Source organism: Chiloscyllium plagiosum, chromosome 36, assembly GCF_004010195.1.
Source record: "Chiloscyllium plagiosum isolate BGI_BamShark_2017 chromosome 36, ASM401019v2, whole genome shotgun sequence".
NCBI lineage: Eukaryota > Metazoa > Chordata > Chondrichthyes > Orectolobiformes > Hemiscylliidae > Chiloscyllium > Chiloscyllium plagiosum.
The window spans coordinates 28228673-28248172 of NC_057745.1; the positions used below are offsets into that span (position 1 = coordinate 28228673).

At 43.9% G+C, this 19500-nt stretch overlaps 1 protein-coding gene across 1 annotated transcript in view; it reads right to left on the reverse strand.

Annotated features, from left to right (window-relative positions):
• The window catches only part of bnc1 (basonuclin 1), a 122505-nt gene that overhangs the window by 53973 nt on the left and 49032 nt on the right, over nucleotides 1–19500 (reverse strand). The window contains exon 2 of the mRNA XM_043677583.1: nucleotides 1171–1273. Coding sequence (XP_043533518.1) covers nucleotides 1171–1273 — 103 coding nt within the window. The remainder of the gene's footprint in view (nucleotides 1–1170; nucleotides 1274–19500) is intronic.

Consider the following 19500-nt stretch of genomic DNA (forward strand, 5'->3'; position numbering starts at 1 on the left):
ATGGCACCTAGCATCAGGCCAGGCAGCATCCAGGGAACAGGAGAATCGACGTTTCGGGCATAAGCCATTCTTCAGGCCTCATTCCTGAAGAAGGGCTTATACCCGAAACGTCGATTCTCCTGTTCCTTGGATGCTGCCTGACCTGCTGCGCTTTTCCAGCAACACATTTTCAGCTCTGATCTCCAGCATCTGCAGTCCTCACTTTTTCCTGTGTGGAGTTTGCACATTCTCCCCGTGTCTGCATGGGTTTCCTCCGGGTGCTCCAGTTTCCTCCCACAGTCCACAAATGTGCAGGTTAGGTTAATTGGCCATGCTAAATTGCCCATAGTGTTAGGTGAAGGGGTAAATGTAGGGTGATGGGTCTGGGTGGGTGCGCTTCGGCGGGTCGGTGTGGACTTGTTGGGCCAAAGGGCCTGTTTCCACACTGTAAGTAATCTAATCATTACAATGCATAACATCAGAAAATTGCCAACAGGATGGGTGGCACAGTGGTTAGCACTGCTGCCTCTCAGCGCCACGACCTGGGTTTGATTCCACCATCCGGAAACTGTCTGTGAGGAGGTTACATGTTCTTCCCATGTCTGCGTGCTCCGGTTTCCTCCCACAATCCAAAGCTGTGCAGGTTACATGGGCTGACAATGATAAATTGCAAGACTAGGTAGGTTTGAGAGGGCAGTGCATGGTTACAGGGTTAGGGTAGGGGTTTGAGTCTGGGTGAGAAGCTGTTCGGAGGCTGAGTGTAGAAGTTAGATTAGATTACCTACAGTGTGGAAACAGGCCCTTCGGCCCAACAAGTCCACACCGACCCTCCAAAGAGCAACCCACCCAGACGCATTCCCCTACATATACCCCTGACTAATGCACCTAACATTACGGGCAATTTAGCACGGCCATTTCACCTGACCTGCACATCTTTGGACTGTGGGAGGAAACCGGAGCACCCAGAGGAAACCCACGCAGACACGGGGAGAATGTGCAAACTCCACACAGACAGTTGCCCGAGGCGGGAATTGAGCCCGGGTCCCTGGCGCTGTGAGGCAGCAGTGCTAACCACTGTGCCACCCTCGATGGGCCAAATGCTTCCACACTGTACAGACTCTATGGAAATCGTTCAGTTGGCTCCCCAGTATTGCCTTGGCATGTCACTGTCAAATCTCCAGTAGTCCTTACCATGTACCACCCATCCATGCTTACAGTGGTCACATTGACGAATGTTAATCTTCCCGGCTTGAAAGCACTCGCAGTTACAGTTCACCAGTGTGCAGCGAATGGACTGGAAATAGAGAGAGAATGAAATGTCACCACACATTAACACAACACCGTTTTGTGTAACATTGACTTTAATGTATTCCAAGCATTAAATAATGGAAAATGTGCTTATTCAACTTCCAGGCCAAGTCTGTCATTACAACTCATTAGTTTGTCCAGAGTGGCAATTGGTGCGCTAGCATTTAAGATACCAGTCAAAACATAACAGGGGTTGATGCAGATTGTGGGATTCATTGCCATCTTTTATAAAAATATTTTCTTATGTCATGATACAAGAAACCACTGAGTATGCATCACGTTTCCTATTATGAGGAAACTCTTCAGGTTTTATAGAGCAAAATTGTTGGAAAGATCACTGTATTTCACCCTCGCAATGAAACTTGTATTTTGGCAAACATTGTAGCTCTGGATCCAAGTATCTTTCAACTGCTGGCTTATGGATGTTGCTTGTATGATCGAGGGATTAAATGTGTGCAGTTTTTCTCAGCATATTTTAGGAAAATGTTTCACCTTCAATAATCACGCCACTAACATTAAGTCAGTCTAGCAGTCACATTTGAAATTTCCCGTAGATAGTCAGCAACACATTGCAATCCATCAATACTTAATCAAGAGTGATGGGTACATGAAGGGTTTAGAGGGATATGAGCCAAATGCTGGCAAATGGGACGAGACTTAATTTTGGATATCTAGTCAGCATGGACAGGTTGGACGAAAGGGTCTGTTTCTGTGCTGTACAATTCTATGACACCTGGATGTTGGTTTGCTCGCTGAGCTGGAAGGTTCATTTTCAGATGTTTTGTCACCATACTAGGTATATTTTCAGTGAGCCTCCAGACGAAGCACTGCTGATGTTTTGTACTTTCTATTTATATGTTTGGGTTTCTTTGGGTTGGTGATGTCATTTCCTGCTCTTTTTCTCTCCAGTACATCCAGAATCTCAAACTGAGATACAAATCTTCTCAAAACTCGCTAACATCTATGACTCCTGCTGAAGTAACGTGACCAAAACTTTACTGACATCAATTTTCCTGCCATGCATTGGATTTTCATTTGAAATGATAAAAAAATGTGTAAAATTGAGTCTAAAGTGATCAATGTTAATTGGTAGTTGAAGCAGGTGGCTAACGGCTGGTGTAGAAGTGTTTTTTTTTAAAAGAAACCTACGCCTAATCTAGTTGGGCTGAATTGGTGTTTCCTGTGCAGAAAATTCAATGGAATAAAATGATCCTACTCCAGTGAATATAATCCCAATCCACAGGCTAGTTCTATTGCTGTTGCTCCTCTATAACAAAGCAACCAGTCAGTATTCAAAAATCAGCATGTTGAGGCTGGTGTTTGATTGTTTCTGATCATATTAATCATTTTGCAAACAACAGAGAGTGAGTGCAACAAGGAATCTCGGAATACGAGTAGCCCATTCAACCCTTTGAATCTGGTCCATCATTCCCTGGGACTATGAATGATCTGCACCTAACTCCACATTGCCACCCACACACTTGTATCTCTTAACTAAAGTGTTTCAATGTAGATATGTGATTTACATTTAATATAATATCAGTTTTGGAAGTGAGTTCCAAATTCTACTATCATTCATGTGTAGAAGTGAGTTATCACTTACTTCCTGAAAGATCTAGCTTGGACCTTTAAATCTTTAGATTTAGCAACTTCCTGTGTGGCCCTTTGTCAAAGGCCTTCTGGAAATCCAAATAGATCACACTCATTGGATCTCCTTTGTCTAACTGGCTTGTTGCCACTAGAAAGAATTTTAACAGATTTTTGTCAGGCACAACCTTTCTTTGATGAAGTCACGCTGACTCAGTCCAATTTTACTACGCATTTCCAAGTACTCTGTAATCTCGTCCTTAATAATGGACTCTGACATCTTGCCAATGACTGAGGTCAGGCTAACCAGCCTATTATTTCCTGTCTTCTGCCTCCCTCCCTTCTTAAGCAGGAATTGTAATTTGCCACTTTCTAGTCCTCTGTGACCCTCCCTGACTCCAGTGATTCCTGAAGGATCACCACCAATGCCTCCACAATCTCCTCAGCGAGCTACTTCAGAACCCTGGGGTGTAGTCCATCTGATCCTGGTGATTTATCCGCCTTCAGACGTTTCAGCTTCCCCAGCACCTTCTCCTTAGTGATGACCACTAAACTCATCTCTGCCCCTTGACTCTCTTGAAGTTTTGGTATGCTGCTGGTGTCTTCCATTGTGAAAACAAATGCCAGTTACCAATTCAGCCCCTCCGTCATTTCTATGTACCTCATTACTACTTCTCCAGCCTCATTTTTCCAGTGGTCCTATGTCCACTCTTATTTTTTAAACATCAATATATCTTTTATGTATCTAAAGATCTCTTGCAATCTTCTTTTACATTACTAGCTAGCTTACCCTCATATTTCATCTTCTCCCCTTTGTTGCTGGTGTTTTGCTGGTTTTTAAAGGCTTTGCAATCCTCTGGCTTCCCACTAATCTTCAACACAGTGTGCTTTTTCTTTTGTTTTTTACGCTGATTCCCCCCTTCCCTTGTCATTCATAGCTATCTCATCCTTCCCTGAGAATGTTCCTTCTTCTTTGAGATGAATTTCCGCTGTGCCTCCTGAATTATCCCAGAAATTCCAGCCATTGCTGCTCTGCCATCTTCCCCACTCAGCTCCTCTTCAATCAACTCTGGCCAGCTCCTCCCTCATGTCTATATAATTACCTCTACTCAATTTTAATACCATTACATGTGATTCCAGCTTCTCCCTGTCAAACGTCAGGTGAATTCTATCATATTATGGTCACAGTCTCCTTAGGGTTCCTTTACCTTACATTCCCTAATCAAATCTGCCTTGTTTCACATCACCTAATCCAGAATTGCCTGTTCCCATACTGGGTTCAACCTGCTCCAAAAAAAACCAAATTGCCATCATTCCTCAAATTTCTTTTCTTGGGATCCGCTACCAACCTCATTTTCCCAGTCCATCTGCATGTTGAAAACTCCCCATGATTATCGTAATCATGCCTTCTTTCCATGCCTTTTCTATTTCCTGGTTTTTTTCTGCCCCCACCTCCTGACTACTGCTCGGATTATTGTACACCACTCCCATCAGGGTCTTTTTTTTCCTTTGTGGTTTCTCTACCCACATAAATTCTACATCTTCCAACCCTAAATCAATTCTTATGATCAATTTAATTTAATTTCTTACTAACAAGGCAATCCCTCCTCCTCTAGTCATCTACCTGTCCTTGCTCTAGGACACCTTTCCTTGAGTATTTGGTTCCTAGACCTGATTCCCTTGTTAACAACATGGTGCCTGCCAATTTCAACCTGTGCTACAAGGTCATTTACTTTCTTTCCTCTACTGTGTGCATTAAAATACAAGACCCTCAGTCCTGCATTGATTACCCTCCCCCCTTCTCAGTGTTGTCTCCTTATCTGCTGGGCCTGAAGTTAGGTTTCTGACCCTTTCAATACTCTCTGTCCTTTTACTTGTTCTGGAAACTTTTAATAACCTCTCCCGAGTCCTCCCTCCATTTAATTCGCTTAAAGTCCTTGTGACCATTCTGGCTAGCCTTTCCGCTAGGACCCTGGTCCCAGATCAGCTCAGGTGGAACCTGCCCCAATGGTACCCAAAAATGAAACCCCTTTATCGTGCATCACTTCGTTAGCCACACGTTTATCTCCCTAAATTTCTACATGGCTAATTTATACATGGCTCAGGTAACAATTTATAATTCATCACTTTGAACAAAAAACACCTGAAACTTAAAAAATTGACAGGAGGTGGAAGACCTGGAAAAATGGTGCATTGCGAACAATGCCGACAAAACCATGGAACTCATAATTGACTTCTGGCGGGATGTTACTCATGCCCCCCCTACACATTAACAGCACAGAGGTGGAAAGAGTGAAGAGTGTTAAACTCCTGGGAGTGGTCAGCTTTCTTGGACTCTTCATGTGGACACACTGGTTACAAAGGCCCAACAACGTCTCTTCTTCCTGTGAAGCTGAGGAAATTTGGCATGACGGTGACTTGCCAATTCTCATATGTGCGTCAATGAGGGCATTCTGTCTGGATGTATCACTACCTGGAATGGCAACTGTACCATTCAAGATCGGAGACGTTACAGAGAGTGGTGAACTCAGCCTGGACAATCACAAAGGCCAACCTCCCATCTATAGAATCCATCTATCAGGCCCACTGTCAAGGAAAGGCCGCCAGCATTCTCAAAGATCCATCCCACCCTGGCGATGCTTTTCTACAACCTCTACTATTGAGGAGAAGGTACAGATGCCTGAATACTCGCACCAGCCAGTTTTAAAACAGTTTCTACCCTACTGTTGTTAGAATACTGAATGGACTCTCAAACTCTTAACATTTGGCTGTACCTGTGTTTTTGTTTTTGCCACTGTTTACCTATTATTTACTTATTAATGCTACCTAACTCTCTGCTCTGCCTCTATTGCTTGCAAGACAAAGGTTTTCGCTGTGCCTCGGTACACGTGACAATAAATTCAATTCATTTCAATTCAATTCAACTCCTGTGGTTGCTTTGAATAATCTACTAATGAGTGCTTGTAATATGTAAACCTCTGCATTGATTCCTCATTTGTCCCTTGTGGGATCATGAGAAAGGGGCAGTTACTTAAATGCCTCTTATATGGATCAGACCAATGTCAACAGAATGGGGCCCAATGCCAATTTTGCCCAGTGTAGACTCAGGGGCTTTCCTCTAGCCGGAGTAGGAAGTCTGACCACTTGGCTGTGGTTTGAGACATGATTATCAGTGTCCTGCTATCACGCAAAGAACGAATAAAGAAGGAGAATGAGGCTGTTTTTCAGCTGCTGTATTCCTCCAACTGTTCTGTGAGGAAAAGGAAGCCAAGTTGGGAAATTGGTTATAAGGGACTTGATTCAAATATGTGTGGTATCTCTTTGTGCTGGGGAGTCTGAGAGCTGGAGATTTCACTGAAGATATACGAACAGGTGCTGTCGGCAAAATATTACTTCCCATGTGGACATGCTGGCAGGTATATGGAGTCTATACAATGCTATGGCTACCTTTTCTGATGCCAATCCTTCTGCCCAGCCACAACAATACAAACGCTGAGCAGCGCCCAGCTGTTTTAATGCCAATTGCAACATTTCAGTGGTCTATTATTGTCCACTTATAGGTTATTTGCTGACTCTGCTGCTCTCTCTCACAGGCAGTTGATTCCTGATGAAGGGCTTTTGCCCAAACGTTGATTTTACTGCTCCTCGGATGCTGCCTCAATTGCTGTGCTCTTCCAGCACCACTAATCCAGGAAGTGGAAGTGAGCATATCGTCCCCAGGTGGGGACCCCAGCACATGGTGGGCATCGGGGGAGGGGGCAGAGCATACGGTATGATGTGACTGCATCCTTTATGGGCCACCCCTTCCACTGAAGGACCTTCCCATTAACGTGCTTTGATGTTCTCTGTCCAACCTCTTTTCTGCTTGCCTCAGCCTAGTCTCTGTGACGTTCCCCCCAAGCCCTCCACCCCACACCAGTATTTCTCTCTTTGGGTATGTAAATGTGGTCAATTCTCATCATTAATAAACAACTAATTGAAGCAGACTGAGAGGTGGCTGGTGTAGAGCACAGAAAACTAGTGGGGCTGACCTGCCTGTTTCTGTGAGGAAATTGCAGTTTAATTCCATGTCAGTCACCATTGGGGACAGGCTGCAGTTCCAGTAGCGATGACTGCTCTGGTGGTCCAGCCCAGTCCAGAAAGCTCCTGAATACGGACATCCTCACCACACACTGGCGGAAATATTATCAAAATGACGGATCTGGGTGGGAGCAAAGATATGCCCACTTCCACTTCTGCCCACGCCAGCTGCTTGCATGTGGTTTCCAGACACATTCTACTGCCTGCTTTGTTTGCTTAAATCTATATGTTTCTCTCCAACATTGCCAAATGCAACTTCTCGGGCAGGAGTCCTAATTAAATTTATTCATGTGCACAAGATTAGAATGACTGGAATCTAGCTCTAAAATGAGCTATGTAGATTAATAAACCAACAAAAACTCAGACTTACAAAGATCTACGTATTAGAACTGTCAATTAACTCAAGTCAAAATCCTGATAAATTTCTGCAACGTATATGAAATACCAAGCCATACCTTTGCATGAAAATTAGTTTGTTGAAGTCCTAATTGCAGAATTTCTGGGTATTTCTTTATAAACTTTAGAATGGATGCAATTGCTAAGGAGAATACCACTTCAGAAAGCAATCCATAATATGAAGGTAGGAAACCCTCCAATAATTTTACTTGTTTTGATTTGGAATAGTAATTAACAGCAGCATGCACACCATCTTTCAATTTAATTTAATGGGCATTAGCTGTCAAGTCTGCAAGTAGCCTATTTAGATCTAAGAATGAGGCAACGTTAATTCTATAGCATCACCAAGCACAGCTCCCACTTATTGTACTGAACCTTCGCATTGTGGAAGCTCCAATTCCCATGGATTTACTTGTTGTACAATGTGAATTGCATTACCTCAATAAAGCAAACCTAAAAATCTGTGTCTATATGTGCCTAGTTCACAGGGATGAAAACAGCTTTGAGTTGAGCAGCAACTACAGATTCATCCCAAAAGAGACAATGAAACCAACACAACTTAGGGTCACAAGTGAAGGAAGCAACCTTCTGCCTTCTGTCTCAGGCTTGCCGCAGTACTCCAGCGAAGCTCAGCACAAGCTGGAAGAACAGCACTCATTTTCCACGTGGGAACTCTACAGCATTCCGGATTCAATATCGAGTGCAACAACTTTAGGGCTTAAGGCACCTTCTCCCATGTCCTTATTCCAACCCCCACGCCGGGTCTTGTTGTCACACAGTCTGCTATTACACACTGCTCGTTGTTAGCCATTCACAGTCCCCATTAACAGCCATTCGTTTTCCTAGACTGACTGTTGTCCACTCCTTTTTCAGTCCAACTGCTTTTCTCTCTCTTTGGGCTCTATTGTTTACTCCTTATGCCCTCCCACCACCTTATCTTCCGCATAAAAAACAAATTTGTCCTCCCTTACAGAAACAGAAATTGCTGGAAAAGCTCAGCAGGTCTAGCAGCATCAGGAGAAAAATCAGTGTTAATGTTTCAGAAACTGTGGAAGGGCCACTGGACATGAAACGTTAACTCGGATTTCTCACCACAGATGTTGCCAGAGCCACTGAGATTTTTCAACAATTTCTGTTTTTGTGTTTGTCATGAGTAAAGCAGCGTCCAGTATTCCCAGACCCACAGGCTGGATTTCCAGTATTCCCAGACCCACAGGCTGGATTTCCAGTATTCCCAGACCCACAGATTGGACATCCAGTATTCCCAGACCCACAGGCTGGACATCCAGTATTCCCAGACCCACAGGCTGGACATCCAGCATTCCCAGACCAACAGGCTAGACATCCGGCATTTCCAGACCACAGGCTGGGCTTCCAGTATTCCCAGACCCACAGGCTGGACATCCGGCATTTCCAGACCCACAAACTGGACATCCAGTATTCCCAGACCCACGGCTAGACATCCAGTATTCCCAGATCCACAGGCTGGACATCTAGATTCCCAGGCCCACGGCTGGACATCCAGCATGTCCAGACCCACAGGCTGGACATCCAGGATTCCCAGGCCCACAGGCTGGACATCTGGCATTTCCAGACCCACAGGCTGGACATCCAGTATTCCCAGGCCCACAGGCTAGACATCCAGTATTCCCAGGCCCACAGGCTGGACATCCAGTATTCCCAGGCCCACGGCTGGACATCCAGTATTCCCAGACCCACAGGCTGGATACCAGAATTTGCACATTGCTGTTATATGACAAGCTAACACAGCATAGAGAGCTGTTGTACGGACAGCTTGGCAACTCCAATTAGTAAAGTCAAGGGTGAAGATTGAAAATGCAGATTGATGCAGGGAGGCAGCAACAACACAGTGGGTTAATGCTGTGCCGCATTTTGGGTTGTTAGATGATTTATAATGTAGAACATTGTATATTATGTAAAAGTATGCTTTGTGTTTTAGGCAGCTAATTTCTTCTCATGCCTAAATGGAACTGGTGATAGGAACAGCTCTACAATTGCGACCGTACAATACCATACCTCTGCATTTAGCCATAAGTCATTGTGCACGTTGGCACAAATGACACCTGTAGAAATAGGGATGACGTCCTGTGGAGTGATTATAGAGAACTTGGAAAAAAGTTAGAAACCAGGAGCCCATTGGTGGTAATCTCCAGATTGTTTCCAGTGCCATGTGGTAGTGCAGCTAAGAGCAGGAGGATGTGGCAGATGAATGCATGGCTAAAACATTGGTGCAAAGGGAAGGGCTTTTTAGATCATTGGGATCTTTTCTGGGTCCGAGGTGGTCTGTTCAAGAGGGATGGGTTGCCCCTGAACTGGAGAGGGGTAGGATCCTCAACAGCAGGGAGGCAGGTACGAGGCAGGACGGAGATACAGCAATCAGAAATAGTAAAGTGAAGAGACAGGTCAGGCTGGAACATGACAGGGAGAAAGGAATGCCTGTTTGATTAATTCCATCTATTTCAATGCAAGAAGGCTGACAGGTAAGGCCAATGAACTCAGGGTGTGGATAGGTATGTGGGACTGGGATATTATAGCCATGACAGAAACACGGTTAAGGGAGGGACAGGACTGGCAGCTTATTGTGCCAGGGTATAGGAGCTTTAGGTGGGACAGAGATGGTGGAAAGAGGGGAGGTAGGGTTGCATTTTTCATTAAAGTGAGTATCACAGTAGTGGTCAGCGATGAAATAACTGAAAGATCATCCAGTGAGGCTTTGTGGGTGCAGCTAAGAAATAAGAAGGGGATGGTGATGTTATTGGGGTTGTACTATAGGCCCCCAAATAGTCATTGGAAATTAAAGGAACAAAATGCAGGGTGACTTGCAGGAGCAATAGGGTGTCATAGTTTAATTTTCCAAATATAGACTGGGACTGCTGGAGTCTGAATGGTTTAGATGGGGTGGAATTTGTTAAGTGCATTTAGGGAAGTTTCCTCAAGCAGTATATCGAGAGTCCTACTCTGGGGAAATAGGGCAGGACAGGTGACGGGGTGACAATGGGGGAGCACTTTGGGATCAATGACCATTAATTTTAAATAGTTATGGAGAGGGATAGAATTCATCCACATGTTCAAGTTCTAAATTGGGGCAAGGAATGTTGATGGAATTAGACAGGAGTTTGCAGGGTTCATTGGAGTAGTTTATTTGCAGACAAAGGGATCTCCAGCAAGTGGGAGGCCTTTAAAAGTGAGATAGCTAGAGGTCAAGGTCTGTATGATCCTGTGAGGGTGAAGGGCAAGGCTGGCAGGAATAGGGAACCCTGGGAGACAAGAGATATTGAGGCTTTGACCAGCAAAAAGGAGGCGTGGCTCATGTACAAGCAGCTAGGAATCCTTGGAGGTATACAGGGAATATAGGAGGAAGTCATGAGGGCAAAATGGGACACAAGATAGCCTTGGCTGAGAAGATTAGGGTGAATCCAAAGAGATTCTTTAAGTATATTAAAGTAAAAAGAATAACTAGAGAGACAATAGGACCCCTCAAGGACCAAAGTGGACATGTAGGTGTAGAACCGCAGGAAATGGGCAGGGTCCTCAATGAATATTTCTCCTCTGTGTTTACCATGGAGAAAGACACGAAGATGTGGGGAAGTTTGTGGTGATGTCTTGAGGACAGTTCATATTATAGTAGAGGAGGTGTTGGATGTATTAGAATGTATGAAGGTGGATAAATCTCTGGTCCTGACCAGATATATCCAAGAACACTGCAAGAGGCTAGAGAAGAAATTGCGGGGTCCCTGTCTGATATTTTGCATCATCGTTAGCCACAGATGTTGTGCCATTATTCAAGAAGGGCTGCAAAGAAAAACTTGGGAACTATACACCAGTAAGCTTAACATCTGTGGTAGGTAAGTTACTTGAGAAGATTCTGAGAGATAAGATACACATGCATTTAGAAAGACAGGGTTTGATTAGGAATAGTCAGCATGGCTTTGTGCAAGGGAGATCATAGTCGAAAAGTGTGGCACTGGAAAAGCGCAGCAGGTTAGGCAGCATCCGAGGAGCAGGAGAATCAATGTTTTGGGCATAAGCACTTCATCAGGAATGCCCAAACGTCGATTTTCCTGCTTCTCAGATGCTGCCTGACCTGCTGTGTTTTTCCAGTGCCACACGTTTCGACTCTGATCTCCTCCAGCATCTACAGTCCTCACTTTCTCCTTCTCTGTATGGGAGATTATGCCTCACAAATTTGTTAGAGTTCTTTGTTGAAGTGACCAGGAAGGTTGACACGGGCAGGGCGGTAGATGTCATCTATATGGATTTCACTAAGGCTTTTGATAAGGTTCCACATGGTAGGCTGCTCTGGAATGTTAGATCGCATGGAATCCAGGGAGAGCTGGCAAATTGGATAGGAGAAAGTGAGGACTGCAGATGCTGGAGATCAGAGTCGAGAGTGTGGTGCTGGAAAAGCACAGCAGGTCAGGCAGCAAACAAGGAGCAGGAGAATTGATGTTTCGGGCATAAGATTCCTGGTGACGAGCCTATGCCCGAAACGTCAATTCTTTTGTTCCTCAGATGCTGCCTGAACTGCTGTGTCTTTCCAGCACCACACTCTTGACTCTGGAAAATTGGATACACAATTGGCTTGATGGTAGGAAGCAGAGGGTAATAGTGGAAGGATGCTTGCCAATCTGGAAGCCTGTGACTAGTGGAGTGCCTCAGGTCGGTACTGGGGTCATTGCTGTTTATTATCGATATCAATGACTTGGATGAGAATGTACAGGCATGATTAGTAAGCTTGCTGATGGTATTAAAATTGGCAATATCGTGGACAGTGAGGAAGGTTGTCAGAAATTGCAGCAGGACCTTGATCAGCTGGGGAAATGGGCCAAGAGCTGTCAAATAGAGTTTAATATCAATAAGTGTGAGATCTTGCATTTTAGAAAGTCAAATCAAAGCAGGAGTTTCATGGTGAATGGTTGGGCCTTAAGGAGTGTAATGGAACAGAGGGATCTTAGAGTTCAGGTGCATGGTTCTATGAAACTGGAGTCCCAGGTAGACAGGGCAGTGAAGGAGGCTTTTGGCACACTGGCCTTCATCAGTCAGGGCACTCAGTATAGAGATTGGGAAGTTATGTTGCACTTATACAGTATTTTGGTGAGGCCACACTTAAGAATATTGTGTTCAGTTTTGCTAGAGGAAGGATGTTATTAAACTGGAAAGAATGCAGAAGAAATTTACAAGGATATTGCCAGGACTCAATGGTCTGAGTTATAGGGAGAGGTTGGACAAGCTCAGACTTTTTTCTTTAGAGCACGCAAAACTGATGCGGGGAAATCTTACGGACATGTACAAGACCGTGAGAGGCATGGATAGGGTGAATGCACTCAGGCTTTTTCTGAGGGTTGGGGAATCAAGGACCAGAGGGCATCAGTTGAAGGTAAGAGGGGAAAGAATAAAAGGGAACCTGAGAGGCAACTTTTTTACCACGGGTGGTACGGATCTGGAATGAGCTGCCAGCAGAGCTGGTTAAGGCAGGTTCATTAGCAACATTTAAAAGGCATTTGGACAAATACATGGATAGGATTTAGAAAGGATATGGGCCAAGTGCAGGGAAATGGGGTTAGCGAGGTTGGACATTTTGGTCGGCATGGAGAAGTTTGGGCCAAAGGGCCTGTCTCTGTGCTGTAGGTCTCCATGACTCTGTCTTATAAACTTGCTAAAGTAGAGGTCAGTCTGTATGATAAATGATATTTCTGGTGTTTGATTCTGTTGTAAAGGAACAAGTCTTTTCCACTTAAATAAAGATTCTTACAGAGATATGAAGTCAAAATTGGCCAAAGAAGACTGAGAAAATTGATTAAAATGCAGGACAGTAAGCAATTCCGGACATTTATGAAACTATTTCAGAACTCTCAACTAAGATACATTCCATTGAGAAAGACAGATTCTACAGTAACCTTATATAACAGCTTTTATACCCAGCTGACAACACCCTGCAGCATCTTGCCACCATCCCTCTCAATTCCTACACTTTTGCTAAATTACAAGACTGTGTCCAATGTCTAGTATCGAATGGACAAACATTTCCTTAATTAGATGCTGAGAAGCTCAAAGGCATTTTCTTTGATGCCCACTATAAATACTACCGCCTCACTTCCAACTTCCTGTACATTGCTCTGACAACTGTCAAAGGTTAAAAAAAACACTCATGACTTTGGTGTCTTTGGACAAAAGCTTACGTTTCATTTATTGTTTAGTGGAACTTGCAAAGCGCCAAAAGGCTGCCATATTTTGCTACCTGCATAACAGCAGTAGCAATCATTAAAATGCAGTACATTGGTGCATTTTGTTTATATTATATAATAATATATATTATCATAATATAATATATAGTTATATAAAGAAATAGATGAGCAGAGAGACTGAAAGAGCTCAGATTTCTTTAATGGGACAAGGTGATAACGTTGTCATAAAATACAATGGGGACAAGAGAAGAATAGCAGAAGTAAAACTAGATCCATAAAAAGCATGGGGTCTCACCACTGTTTCAGGAGTTAATGGACATAACTCCAGCAAGCACTGTCATAACACCACCCCTGGATTGTACATCCAGCTATTCAGGGATGTTCCTCCTCAGATAGGGGCATTTTCCACATGTTCCACATCTGCCTTGGCGTGAAAGCCCAGGCCTGAGGGTCAGTTATCTGAGAGACAGCTGAATATATCTTACTCCCAGAGAGAGGCAGCCAAAGTAAACATCCGGTGTCATGTGGTAGCCAGGCCTCCTGATAATTCCAGCTGCATATCCATCTCTTTGAGAATGTACATGTCGACTCTGAGATGTGCCACAAACAAAATGAATTCCATTCTCTCAACATCTATTTTTATGTGTGACACTATGAAGCAGGTCAACACCCAGCATCCTAAAGCCAGTCACAATTAGATTCAGTCATCACCATGACAAGCCAGAGGGTGGCTCTAGAGCTATCCTTTGATGACATGGCTCTGGACTCTAGTGCCTATGATGAAAGCAGTGTTGCCACATGAAATGATGATGAGATAGAGCAGATCATGGGCTGCATAACCCATGCTGGAAAAGCACAGCTGATCAAGCAGCAGGATGAAGAGCTTATGCTCAAAACGTTGACCCACCTGTTCCTCAGATGCTGCCTGACTGGCTGTGTTTTTCTAGCGCCACACCTTTTGGCTCTGATCACCAACATCTTTCTCCCTGCATAACCCATGCTTCCACTGTGCCAGCCTGGGAGGATTCTGGCAGATACTCAATGGAGCACACAACAAGATTTGTGGTGTTGTACTGCAGGCTGCACCCATCTCTTTGGCAGCACGGTTGCTCAGTGGTTAGCACTACTGTTTCACAGCACTAGGGAACTGGGTTCAATTCCAGCCTCTAGCGACTGTCCATGTGGAGTTAGTACATTCTCCCTGCATCTGTGTGGGTTTCCTCCCACAGTCCAGATGTACAGGCTAGTTAGATTGGTCATGCTAAATTTCCCATGGTCTCCAGAGATATGTTGGCTTGGTGGATTAGCCATGGGAAACAGGATGATAGGGTTGGGCAGTGGGTCTGGGTGGGATATTCTTCGGAGGATTGGTGTGGACTCAATGGACCGAATGGCCTGCCTCCACGCTGGAGCAATTCAACGATTCTATCTCACCATCATAAGTGTACAGTTCATACCTCCAGCTATACAGAGCAAGGAGGTGATGCTGAAAGTGTATAAGTCACTGGACACCATATTATAGGAAGGAAGTGAACACATTGGGAGAGAACGTACAATGGGTTTACTAGAATGGTGTCAGGGATGATGAACTTTAAATTAAGGGGGGGTAGGTATAGGACAGATGTTAGGGGTAGGTTCTTTACTCAGCGAGTCGTGAGTTCGTGGAATGCCCTGCCAGTAGCAGTGGTGGACTCTCCCTCATTATGGGAATTTAAGCGGGCATTAGATAGGCATATGGAGGATAGTGGGCTAGTGTAGGTTAGGTGGGCTTGGATCGGCGCAACATCGAGGGCCGAAGGGCCTGTACTGCGCTGTATTCTTCTATATTCTATGTTCTATGTTCTAACTTCAGGGTCAGGCAGCCTCCCGTAGCCACTTAAGAAATCAAGAAGCCATAGATGGAACAAAGGATATCTGTCTCAACTTTGTGTGAATTATTTCTTCTTATAATTTGTGTAATTAAAATGGCTCCAATTTCTGGTGACTTATACACATTTTACTGTATTTTCAGAAACACAAGTAACAGTAAGTTACCATATATTAGGTTGAAGGAGCTGGGATTGTTCTTGTTGGAGAGGAGAAGGCAAAGTGAAGATCTGATAGAAGTTCTCAAAATCAATGAGCAGGGTGGGCAGAGCCATGTGAGTCAACGTGTTCCCATTCATAAAAGGAACAAGAACAAGAGGGCATGGATTTAAAGTGATCTGCAAAAGAAGCAAGGCTAAAGGACGGATTAACATTTTCCCGCAGCGAGTTGTTAGGATGTGGAATGCACTGCCTGAAAGTGTGATAGAGGCAAATTGAATTGAGGCATTCTAGAGGGCATTGGATAATGATTTGAATAAAAATAATGTGTAAGGATATGGAAAAAGCAGGAGATTGGCACTGGGTGTTGGTGCTCATTTAATGGGGGCACAATGAGTCAAATTACCTCCTTCTGCACTGTAACACTCATAATACTCTGTGATTGGGCTGTACATGGTAGACTCACCTAACAGCAACATCAGTCAACGAGACCCCAATTTCCCATTCATCCACAGTCCCAGATATTAGTTTTGCTCTGTTACTGATCAACACTTGGCCCTTAATGGTAAAATTAAAGCCACAACAAAACAAACAATCCAAACCAAATTTACAAGTACCAAAGCTGATGAGTTGCCCTCACCCATTGCCTCAGCACCTGTTTCCACGAGTCTTTTCCTGACCCAGAGCTGATGCTGCCCCAGTGGTTGCTTCTTGCCTGGTAACTGGTTGCCAACTGACAGTGAGGGAAACTGCAGATGGCCTTGCAAAGTGACCTCTGACCTTGACGACCAGATGAGGTTGTTGAACTTTATGTGGCACTAAATCCAGATCTTGGCTAGACTCTGAGTACAGACAATCATGGCTTCTTGACCCTGTTACATTTGCAGTGATTGTGTGGAGTTTGTTTGAAGTTGACAGGTGACATTAGTTCCTTCACCTAATGAGCTGAGACCTCCAGTGCAATGTCAGAAAGCTTGTGACTCTGCCTTGTGTCATAGTGTACCAACAGTGGCCGCTCCTTGGATCAAAATTTATTTTGGAATGACTTACAGCAAAACCTTTATCTCATGGATACCTTTTCACTTCCCTGCTCAGACATGCAGAAAAGGACACAGTAAACCCATTTAAATGATCAGGCAGCATCATGACTGTGGGCTGTGGACTCTGTCCAATTGCAATGTCCAATCAGAAACAGTGGCGAGTCTGGCTTCAATGGGCTGAATGACATGTATCAGTGCTGTGGAGATTTATGTTGTATAAAATGTACATACCCTGACAAATATATAAAAAAAAGCACGTGCTTAGAAGTTGTAACCTAATGTAAAATTTGTACTATTGCTAATTTGCATTAAATGAAAATTACTAGTTCTCCTCCCCAGATGGCCCTGCACAGTCATAAAACCACAACCAGCACAACACATCTGTTTTCAAATGGTCTGGGCTATTATGTTCTGCGCCGTTATTTACTTCCCTGCAAAGCTGCCGACTTGCTCCAGAACTGTTGAGGTTTCGATCTGTTCTGGTTGCAGCTGCAGAACATTTTGCTATAGCACTCTGAGCTGATTTGCTGGTGAGAAGGATTCAATGTGATTACAAAAGTGTAATCCCTTGGTATCTCTGTTTGGCAAGATTAGCAACTGCTGGCTATTTTTCCTTCCCCTCCAAGTGCACAGTGCTGTTTTATCTCATCAACTCCGTTAAGGGGGAATGCTTAAGACACATTGCTGCAGCCAATGACGTGAACACTAACAATGCCTGCAAACCAGGAACGACTTAAGTGCAGATTTCTACCCCAAATGTAGTCAGTTTTGTAGCACAATGAAAGCATTACCACTTTATTTGAATTGAGCGAGCACTGTTTTCCATGTTTTAAAATAATGCTCCTGGGTCACAGTATGGCTTTTAAAATAAGCCAATGTCTGCTAATTATACTCAGTTTGCCAGCTGAATATGCAGACTATTGTTCAATGGGGGTTAAGGAGGCTTTGATCATTGCGCTTAAGAAAATCTGAGGCTGAGTACAATCAAGGAAAATGGACCATTCAGGAAGGATAACCACCATGTGACCCCTCTCCTGGCTAAAATCTCTTGCCTCCAACAGAAATAATGCCCTATACATAATTATATGACTGTCACATTAAACAGCAATGTGTTTCCCTTATAAAACAGTGACAAGTGATCTTGCCATGTACTGCAGCTGACTAAATAGTCCCACATATGGACAAACTCCATACAGGGCTCAGGAACTGGTTTTGAAAATTTGAACCCTCATGCCTAATCGTTCTCATCAGGCTTTGCAGGAAGTACAGCATCTTCAAGGAAAAAGTTGGTTGTTTAGCCAACTCGGTTGTAGAGTGCAATCATGTACTCGAAGAAGGCAGCCTCAAAGTCAATGATATTTTTTAACTGACTAGGTGCTGCAAATCTCACATGTTCTGAGTTTCATAATTTTTAAACTATGCTTTAATTCCTGCAAACTCCAGGGTAGCCATAGATCTTTGACATCACTGTTTAGCTTCAACTGGTGTGTTATGCATCATTCTGGGCCTAAAGCAGATACAGAGGAGATTTACCAGGATAATTCCTGGGATGAGAAAATTCAGCAAAGTGGAGATACTGGAGAAGTGGTCAGTGCTATCCTCAGAGCACAGAAAGTTAAGGGAAGGCGTATCAGATTTGTTCAAATTTTGAGTAGCTTGGATAGAATAAATCGGAAGACCTGTGTCCTCTAGCACTGGATCTTTGCAGTCACTGGGTCAAAATCCTGGAACTCCCTCCGAAGGTCATTGTGAGTCTACTTACACCAAATGGACTGCAGCAGTTCAAGAAGGCAGCTCACCACCACCTTCCTAAAGGTAACTATGGGTGAGGGACAAATGCATCCCCTCAACAAATTAGTTTTTTAAAGCATAGAACAAAGGTCGACTAGAGGAGAAATGTTTTCACACAGACGGTTGTTAAGAGTCAAAATAGACGATTTGAAACAGTGGTGAAATCAGATTCCATCAGCAGTTTGGAAAGGCAGTTGTGGTTATAGAGGTTTAATGTGCAAGGTTCTGATGGCAAAGCTTGGCTAAACTGGATGGCTGGGGCAGTCACAAATATCCTCCCTGTCTGCTGTAAGATTCTTCTTCTATGATTGTCCAAGAGACAGATAGTAGCTTGCGGTGGTTATTCTGAGCGAATTACTCCGTGGTTGAAGCTGAGAATCAAACTCCAAAACAATAGGAAGAACAAGATGGCAAAGTGTAATCACGACAGTGACAGCTAAGCATAATCACTACAGCGAAGGTCATAAATGTGCGTGTTGGATGTTGTCACTGTAAAATAATGGACAAACATTCCAGAACTGAAACAGACCTGTTGGTTGCTTGCACCTCAACTTCACATAATAGCTAATTTAAGTTAAATTATATATGTTTTTCTGGTAGAAAACGTATGTGCAACCGGAAACAATTTCCATGGCCAAACTATTGTATCCAATACCTTTAAAAGAAAACTTCAGTAACAACTGGAGGACACAAGTTGGGAAAGGTGATATCCAAAAAAACAGCCTATCACTGACAATGCGCAGGCATATGATGGTTAATTTGTGTGGTAGGAAAGGTACAGGATCTAAATCCAGAAGGCAGTATGGCAGTTGTGGTGTGTCCCAAATTATTCATATTCTATATGATTTTCATATATGTATTTGAGCCCCTGATTGTACTTACTTACACCGTTCTTCAGTCAACCCAGAAACTGTTATCCACTGAAGGGTAGTTTCTGGAAAGTCACACGCACATAGAGTCATAGACATGTACTGCATGGAAACAGACCCTTCAGTCCAACCTGTCCATGCCGACCAGATATCCCAACCCAATCTAGTCCCACCTGCCAGCACCCGGCCCATATCCCTCCAAACCCTTCCTATTCATAT